Source organism: Notothenia coriiceps, unplaced genomic scaffold (genome assembly GCF_000735185.1).
Source record: "Notothenia coriiceps isolate Sejong01 unplaced genomic scaffold, NC01 NC01_scaffold00017533, whole genome shotgun sequence".
Taxonomy (NCBI): Eukaryota; Metazoa; Chordata; class Actinopteri; order Perciformes; family Nototheniidae; genus Notothenia; species Notothenia coriiceps.
In genome coordinates, this window is record NW_011350234.1 from 134,115 (window position 1) to 143,530 (window position 9,416).

The 9,416-nt window shown below is 38.4% G+C and overlaps 1 protein-coding gene across 1 annotated transcript; it reads left to right on the plus strand.

Moving 5' to 3' along the window:
* The first annotated feature begins 978 nt into the window (after nucleotides 1-978).
* On the plus strand, nucleotides 979-7,835 carry LOC104950436 (probable lipid phosphate phosphatase PPAPDC3). The gene is made up of 3 exons (XM_010776961.1): nucleotides 979-1,185; nucleotides 1,355-2,074; nucleotides 6,359-7,835. The coding sequence occupies exons 2-3, from the start codon at nucleotides 1,621-1,623 to the stop codon at nucleotides 6,745-6,747; spliced, it is 843 nt and encodes a 280-aa protein (XP_010775263.1). The 5' UTR covers nucleotides 979-1,185; nucleotides 1,355-1,620; the 3' UTR covers nucleotides 6,748-7,835.
* The last annotated feature ends 1,581 nt before the right edge of the window (nucleotides 7,836-9,416 follow it).

Here is a 9,416-nt window from a genome sequence, read left to right on the forward strand (position 1 = left end):
TTATAAGTACCATCGAGACGACACTTCCGGTATGAGCTCCAGGCATGCTGGGAAATGTAGTCGCTGTGGACAATTTACAGAAAGGTGAAACAGTTCGCCTCATATCACATTCAAGGCTGAGAGCCTCTGTATGACGTTGAAGAATATGTTGTGTTAGCTCTTTTCACACTGGCGTTTAAAATAGCCTATACTAGTTATTTCCTTTCTACTGTAGTTATGTTGCTGCTGTTTATTGTTTTATAAAAAAAAAAAATGTAGGCTAATTCCATTTTATATTATGTTTATACTTTTTAAAGATTGTAATGCCTGAACACACTGCTGCTACTGTTACTAAATACTTTCCCAATTTGGGATCAATAAAGTACATATCTCTCTCTATCTATCTATCTCATCATTATTTATCTCATCATTATTATAGCCTAGAAGTAATAGCATTTTAATTGACTTGATACCATGAATAAATTACTTTAATTAATAATAACGTGTACTTATTTATTTATGTAATGTTTGATTATATTTAATAACATTTGATGTCCCATTGTAATTAATATTAGAGTATAACATCGTGCCAATGACGTTTATTTTTATTTAAAAAGAGATGTCAGGGCATTTCAGGTTTGATATTGTTGTATAAAGTAATCAATAACTAATTTGGTGTATCATTTTACAATCATATTTTTCATTATTGGGTGCTTTTGTTTCTATTCACTTATGTGACAAGTATTTTCATTGATTCATCGTCATCTATTGATTTATATTCTCCGCGACACAACCACAACACAATGTTTATTTATTTATATATGTATTTACTCAATGTATTTGCATTGGTTTATTTTTAAGCTCTTTGTCTCCATAAAGTTGACATCATGGCAGTGCTGCTTGCCGCCGCGGTCTGTTTAAGCACCTTGGAGAACTCCGCTCCACAGCAGAGCGCACTGCAGAGGTTGAATCGCGATTGTGCGTAAAATTACGTCAAATCCGCACGGAAGTACCAGATGCTGCACTGGCAGGACTGCCTCCCTGTCCTCACCCTTTGTTGATTATATTAGCTGACGGCAGTTTACTATTTCAGGTCTAGCCTGCATCGTTTTAAACTAAACCCCACTCTCCTCGCTGCCAGGGCATGTTATGGCTCCAGGGCAGATTTAAAGTGACGCGTTTTGCTTCATATTCATCCTAAAATCGGTAAGATGTCAACACCGTTTCTTGCCTAGCCTTTTTCTTGCACAATGTTTACACTTATTATGTTGTTCTTGGTTGGCAGTAAAGCACCTGCTAGCTCTGTAATTGTGTTATTGTGCCATGCTTTGGCGTAACAAGATGCCCATGTTGTTATTTTATCTCCATGCTGTAGATCGGGTTTCACCGGATTGGCCGAGGCAAATGCCACTCTATGAACTGTTCCAGCGTGCATGACTCTCGGTATAAACAGCATGGCCATTGCACATTCCAGCTGGTCTAAATATATCTATTAAGGCCACAAGAGGGGGAGGACTGTTGAAAGGGGTTTATCCTGGGACGGTTCACTGTCGTGGTGGACTCGCACCACTTGAATCACCTTCCTGAGATTGACAATCGTTTTTTTAGCACCTGCAGAGGAGAACTTGGCCCTATTCAAACATGCCATCTAGTCACACTGTGAGAGCCAGGGCGAGGGAGAGAAACAGCGTCCTGAGCAGACCTGAGTTTCTGTCTCTGAACCAGCCCCTGCGCAGCGGCGGCGGGCCCCCTGAGAGCCGAGGGGGCGCGAGGAGACCCGGTCCGATCAAGCACCAAACAAGCCAGCCGAGTGAGGAACCGGTCGAGCCCAGCAAGTTGCCCGAAGAAGACTGTATGCTGCTGAACCCCTCTTTCAAGGGAATCGCGAAGAACTCCCTCCTCGCCATAGACATCTGCCTGTCTAAGCGCATGGGGGTTTGCGCGTACACGTACTCGTCCTGTGGAGGCTGCCGCTCCATGGTGTCCCTAATGTCGTTCACAGGCCACGGCATCACGTGGATCATTGGCACTCTCCTGTGTCTCACGAGGAGTAACACTCTGGCAGGGCAGGAGGTCCTGGTCAACCTGCTGCTTGGTAAATGCCACACCACTACACTCCAACCACAAAAAAGCAGCAGTATAATACCCAGAATGCACTATGAGCAGGTCACTAATGCACTCTTGTTCTGCATGGCTGAAACTGTGCTGTCGAAGCTTTTAAAGGGAGACTTTGTACCCTGTAACTGTTAAATAGGTCAGCTGTGTAATTAAGTTAAATTAAACTTAGTTTAATTATTATTACACCTAGTATTAATACTTCAAATATTATGGGATGAGAAAGAAATGTTCACGACATGACAACCTCAAAATGTACTTATGGCTGACTTATTATAACTTTCTGACATATGATCTTTAAAGTATAAATAACTGATTGAATAACCATTATTAAACCATCATAAGGTATGGATTATTAGTAGTAAGTATCAGATTATGTTTTCAAACTCATACACTTTATGATACAAAATGTCCCTTTTTTAATCATTGTATTAAATATTGTTCTGATAGTTCTTCGGTAACAGATAATAAGAAAAGCAGACTTTGCAAGAAAAAGGAGGGAATGTTAAGATGTGTCACTTTCAATGACATGTTTTTATAATGAGTGACACCTTGTGTAATGTGCCAATAGCATGCAATTTAATACAGCCATGCACAAAGTAATGACCCAAGATGACAAATATATGCAACAAATAGTATTGTTGGCGTCAGAAAGCAAGAATGTGACTGGAAGTTCATTTGTTTAATCTCCTGCACATGCAGAATACATTTTGGAAAATTCAAAAGCCTCATTACCACTAAAGTAACCAACAGGTCAAAATGGAATGGGAATCTGTGTAAATTTGCTCAGGGCGTTCCTGAAACAGAAATCATTTCTCTTCGTAAACCCCTGAGTAGTACACAAAGGTGAAAAACATATGTTGACCCTCTATGGGCGACCTAGTTTTAAATGACACAAAGAATACATTTGGGACCCTAAATAGGAGTGCACAGGTACACATGTGCACACAAATATGCATCATGGACCTTAACACAGATTATTGATTAAACAGAGCAGTACTAATCTCCTGGCTGTGAGCTCAGATTGGAAGCCTAAATCTCTGGATTTAGGACAATGTTTTGTTTTGTGTTTGGGACATTGTTCAGCCACAAATTCCTGGTCATTATTTGTTGGTCCAGGATAATATCTTCTAGTCTATTGTTGTCTGTCGGGATACAATGTACAGACATGCTGAACATTGGTTGGGGAAATTATATTCAACACTTGGACAAATTCAGTTTTGTTTTCACCTAACAAGGAAGTAATCAGCCAAGACTGGCCTGTCAGTTTTGGTTTGATTCAGTTCATTGCCATGAGCAAATGAAATGTGCAGTGCAGAAATATATTTCCCATACAGTGTTTTGAAATGGCCTCTGGGAATTTCTGCAATACTACTGAGCATCTCAGGGACTCCCAAAGCAAACCTTGACTGTGCAGAGGATATTCCATCCATATCGTCTGAGTTGCAGCCCTGCTTTGGTGTTTTCCGCTTTATTCTTTCGTATAACTTATTTACTCTGTCCCTACACAAATTCAAGTTTCCCTCAAATCATGCACAAACCCTTTTTAACAGTGGTGCAAAAAGGAATAATTTAGGCAACTAGGTGAACAGATGTGATGGCGACAATATCAATAACATCACTCTCACCACATGGCCAGATAAGATCAATGATGCAGTCTGGTGTACCCAACTCCTTGTGCTGTTTTTGAGGCCTGAATGGAAGAATACAGCATCAAAAAGACATGACATCACACCACACAGCTGTTGTCTTTAATTACATTGTCATCAAGCTTGATGGAGCAGATGGGTCAGTATTATATTTCTAGTGCCTGTAAACAGCTCTTGCAGCTTTCTAAGGTAAAAGGAAATTCAGCGATACCAAGATAATTGAAGCCATTCTAATCAAATGTGTATTCTAACGGTGAATCACATGACTACATGTACTATAAAGAATATGCTTGAAGAAACCCTCAGCTTTATAGGATCTTTTGACTTGTTCTGGTTCACTTTTACCCCCCTAACAGCTCTGTTCTTCAGCGAAAAAGCTCTAAAACCTACTGTGGGCTATCTGCCAAGTAATAAACGGCAAACAAATCAAGTTAATGAGTAGCGTGTGTATACATGACGAGCATTTAGCATCTATAAATACAGATATTTTTCCCAGGAGTTGGTGGGTATAACAAAGCGCATAGAGAGTGAGTGCTTGATTCATAATCATCTCTAAATGAATGAAGTATAACATTGCTCCAAATCTGCTGGGTGTATAAATACACAACTCTTTGCCGTATGAACTTCAAAATATGTAATAGGTCAGTATTGTGTTTACAGCTTGTTTCTGCGTACCCAAAGTTACTTAAAAAGATATGTATTGCCGTTTAAAAAGACTGTTGTTGCAGATATTTTCCTATTCAATTCCAACCTTTGTATTGTCATATAAACAATACAGGTCTGCACGAATTCAAATATTGCAAAAAATTGAATTAAAAGATAGGAAATAACTGTCCCAGACATGGTAATCTCAAATAGGTTAAATCATCTTCAAAGAGCTGAATACAATTGTAAAGGTGTAATTGGATGAGCAGTAAAAAGTGGAATTTAGGAAGGGTCCAAGATGGGCCTTAATGTTGTGTTTTTGTATATCCAGTAAAAAAAATTGAGTCCATTTCAATCAGCTATAGACTCATCATTGCTGAAATTGGATAGAAGAAACTTATAGCACAGCATATATTGTTGTTATAGTACTCCTTCATTTTAACATGGTAGTGTGAGAAACAAAGATTATAGTTAGCTAGACTCTGGCAGACTAGAGATGGAGTTTCAATACAATTTTCAATACAGCAGTTTCCCTTTCAACACTAGATGTGAGCTCAGAATCTGACTGCCTGCAGCCATGGACCCTGAATGACACAAACCCAGGCTGGGATGAAGCAGTCACACAATCTGCAAACACATTTTTTTTGGGGGGTGGAAACATCAGAAAGTAAAACCAGAATTTCCAGAAGACAAACCAAATCATAACTGTTGCTTTATTCAGCTGAAGGGAATTAAACACAGCTTGTCTTTACAGCTGATTCTATGATGCCTCATTGCTTGGCTCACTGACGGCTTCCATCAATACGTTTGAGATATAGTCTGCCAGTGTGCATGTCTCTAATATCCATCAGTTTTATTGTCTGCTTAGCTCCTGAACAGTTTCCTTTTTCCCCCTTTTTTTTTTTTTACTAATGAGCCCACCTCTCTTTTATTCCTTAATCTTTTTATTTAGTATTCTCCACCGTCTTTCCTACCACCCTTTAAGGAGTTGAGGGAGTTTAAAATAATGGTCCTGTTGGGACAGGCAGTGGGCGAGTGGAATGACAAGTAGGGCAGCATAACCAATATGTCAAACGACTGACAGTTATTTAGCGCGTGGTTGGTTGTGTGAAGATGGCAGACTTTAACAGAAGTTAAACATGGCAATGGTAGGGGTATTTTTGGGAGTGCTATAGAGCTATAAAGAGCATCGACAAATGTCTGGTATGTGGACTCAAAGCAAATGCTTCTCGGTATTGTATGCCTTATCGGTTATTCTCGGTAACCACATATCAATTTACATATGTACTATAATTGTTTTCTGTTTTATTTGAATACTGACTCCAAAACCATAAAACCATACTGTCCAGTTATCTTACTACCGTTATTATGCCCTGGATTATTTATAGATTAAACAGGATTTAAAGACTACAGCCATGCTAGCAGCCATGCTAACTGTAACATACTAACATGCAGATTTTTAGAAGGTTCAACGTATAATTTTCACCATTATAGTTTAGCATGTTAGCATTTTACCTAGGGCTGTCCATATATGAGATTTTTCACTACACTTTTCCCTTTCTGTTATTACATTTTTTGGATGAATTACACATAGGTGTGGATAGAGATTCTGTACCCAAGACTTTACCAAAGTCTACAAAAAAATGCAGATTTTTTTATACAATATTAACATATCTGTTTTATTTTTGATATCCTTATTTATTTAAATACCTGTATATCACGACAACCCTCATTTTAACATTTGCTAATTACCGTCAAACCGAAACAGCTGACACTGATGGAAATGTCATTCAATTTAGTCCGAAATTAGAAAACTGGACAGGCCTACATTTTAAATTCTGACTACATTATTAAATGTGAATCTGAGGCTGATGCGACAGATCATTTAATTTAATATCAAGCAATGGCATTTACCTTCACCATTTAAGTTTTCTACCGTGTCATCCATTCTGTTATCTTTTTCTCGACAGCCCTCATTGTTGATGTCCTGACTGTGGCTGGCGTCCAGAGACTGGTGAAGCGCAGAGGACCCTGGGAGATGATGCCGAGCTTGTTGGACTGCGTTGCCATGGACCTCTACTCCTTCCCAGCTGCTCACGCTAGCCGGGCCGCCATGGTTTCCAAGTTCCTGCTGTCTCACCTGGTCCTGGCTGTGCCGCTACGCATCCTGCTCGTGCTGTGGGCCGTTCTGGTGGGCATGTCCCGTGTGCTGCTGGGAAAACACCACCTAACTGATATGGTGTGCGGCTTCGCGCTGGGGTTGCTCCACTTCAGCTTGATGGAGACAGTTTGGCTCTCATCAAGCACCTGTCAGACTATTATTTCTATCGGCACGTTCAGCTGGAGCCCTTTTTTCTGAGTTTTTGATATAATTCTATGCTAGCGCTCAAGGCTAATTTGATACACTAATCTCACAGTTATAAGGACTCAGGTGAAGTTTTTTTTGCAAGCTCCAAAGTTCTTATCGCAGGGTGTGACCTGAACATTTAGATTTTTGGAATCAAAGGCTGGCTTGCATGTAACACCCAGGACAGGCATGTCACAAAACTTCATAATGCTTTACAAATCCTAGCATCTTCAATCAAACCTACTAAAACAAACTTATATATCTGCTTAATTTCAAATAAGTCCTTATATTAATGCAACAATTCATACTTTTTGACTGGTCAAATTGCACATGTAGGATTTTCTTTCTCTTTCTTTTTTATACTCATGCAGTATGAAAACTGGTATAATTGCAACTCTTTCTATTCAACAAATTCTCTCTTGATTCTGTGTGCCTCTTCCTCTTTGCCATTTTACTTCCTTTTACTTCCTCCTTCCCTGCTATCTCTTTCTCTTTTCTCAATTGTTCTTAATAATTGTGCTTTTATTTTTGAAATAGTGATATGCTTTAACCGTGTTGGACACTGATTAGCTTGGTGTAAGACTTTAATATTGAATGTAACAATAACATATATAAAGTGATGGTTGTTTGGATATTTTGATAATTGTTTCTGATTGGCATGACTATTGGATTCTGTTTTAACTGAATGTTGATTCAACTAATTTCGATACCTCTGAATTGATCTGCTTGTGTAAAACGAATGACACCATTTTTGCAACTATAACTTTTTACGTGCCATTTATGATTTACTGAGTCTAACCCTCTTTTTGTTTCCTAGCAGATATGTTCTCACTTCTGTACCTCAGCTTAACACATGCTAATGCAGTGATGCTAATTATATGCCCATAAAACTAATGAATTAACAGATGTTCTCTCTTTTTCAAATGTGTATTTGTATGGATCCTTGAATAAAACTTGCTGTTTTTTGTGAGAAACTTTTAATTGGTTTGGTGTGTAAATACAGTTTTGTCTTCATTAGTTTGCTTTGTTCTGTACAGAGATCTGTCCGGTTTTTACTTTGTACTTTTTCCATCTCATTAATAAAACGAGGTGGGCTCTCAGTAAAATGTGGATGCCTCTGTGTTTTATTATTTTCTCATGAGAACATTAAGAAGAAGAATTTGAATGTTTGTTTTTATATTGATTTTCAGGATGAATAATGTGGATGTTTGGTGTTGCCGTGCATCTGTCCACCTGGAATACTCAACATTAACAAAACAAGGTTATGCAAATATTTTAGATTTGGGTGAAACTGTGAGCCAAATAGATTGAGGAAAAATACATTAAACTGTATTTAGTGATTGTTTCTGAATCCTAAAGGAAGCTTAACTACCTATATAAAGTGGCTCTCCAAAAAAAAAATGTGTTTTGTCCATTTCAATAATCACATGTACCCTCAGTTATCACATGGTCTAGAACTTGGTCAGCAAAATAATAAGGAAGTGTGAAACCATAAGTGTTGGGACAGCTCTCCCATGGTCAATAGTATATACTTAAGGGGGGGACGCATACAAATGTATCCTACTTATTGCACAGAGAAATACATACAACTAAAAAACAAATGAAAAGATCCTCTATTAAATCTCAGAAGATCCAGTGCAACTAAATAACCACTAAAGTGCTTTGTGCAGTTTGAGAAAAAGGGGTTCACTTATTTAACATAAGTCTTGAGTTGTTTTGTTAACATATATACTGAGTTTTTCAGTCTAATGGTGCATTCCTGTCATTTTTGACCATAGTGTACTGGAATGAGAGAGACAACAATGTTTTGATGTAACTATTTTCTATTATTAAGGCTGGTTTCCTGTCAGCTGACATAAGCCACAACACGCTTTGACAGGAAACACACCATTGCAATGTGTGTGCTCTAAAACTGTTGAAAAAAGCAGGAACAGAAACTGCTTTTGAAATCATCTCTTGCAGAAAGAGTTAGAAGGAAAGAGCTTCAGCAGTCAGAGATGTGTATGTGTTACCTAGTTTTGTATGCTTTGTTAGACATCACAAGCACAACTCATCCTTAATAAGAAACTGTTTTGAGTTCAACATTTTTTTAAAAGCAGAGAGGAGATGGGATTTTTCCCTCAGCATAATGCTGATCTAATCATTTGAGAGGCTTGGACACTAAGTTAAGCTGCCACAAACACAGGGTGTCTCTTGAGAATCAGGTTCAGATTAATTTGTGTTAATATGTATACCACAATAAATACAAATATGTCTGCACCTTAAGATTGATGAATATTTTTGAATAAAAGTCAGTAATCCAGCTGCAGTCACTTGATAATATAATATGATGACTGTCTCTGTAGTTGCTAAAGGTGAAATAGTTTGCTGTCTTGTCATTACCTTGCATTTAATTACAGCTTCATATGGGAGGATTTTCTTATAGCAATTCATGAGCAACGCCACCAAACCAAACTAGAGCTTGTCCCAGTGCAGGTTTGTTTGATGTTGCACCAGAATATAGGCCTCCACAACCCTGCATACATAACACGTACACACAATACCCCTATGAGTAAGCGCTGATAGTGCTTACAGGTCTGTTTCTGCAGGGTTCACATGAACAGGCTGAACAGACCACACCACACTTCCTACTGTTGTGTCTCTCTGAACTCTTTGAGTCCTGCTCTAAAGAAACAATAGAC

Coding starts and splice junctions, on each gene's coding strand:
- LOC104950436 (XM_010776961.1), top strand. CDS start 1,621: ATGCCATCTAGTCACACTGTGAGAGCCAGGGCGAGGGAGAGAAACAGC. Junction 2,075..6,358: donor CCTGGTCAACCTGCTGCTTG/GTAAATGCCACA, acceptor TTTTCTCGACAG/CCCTCATTGTTGATGTCCTG.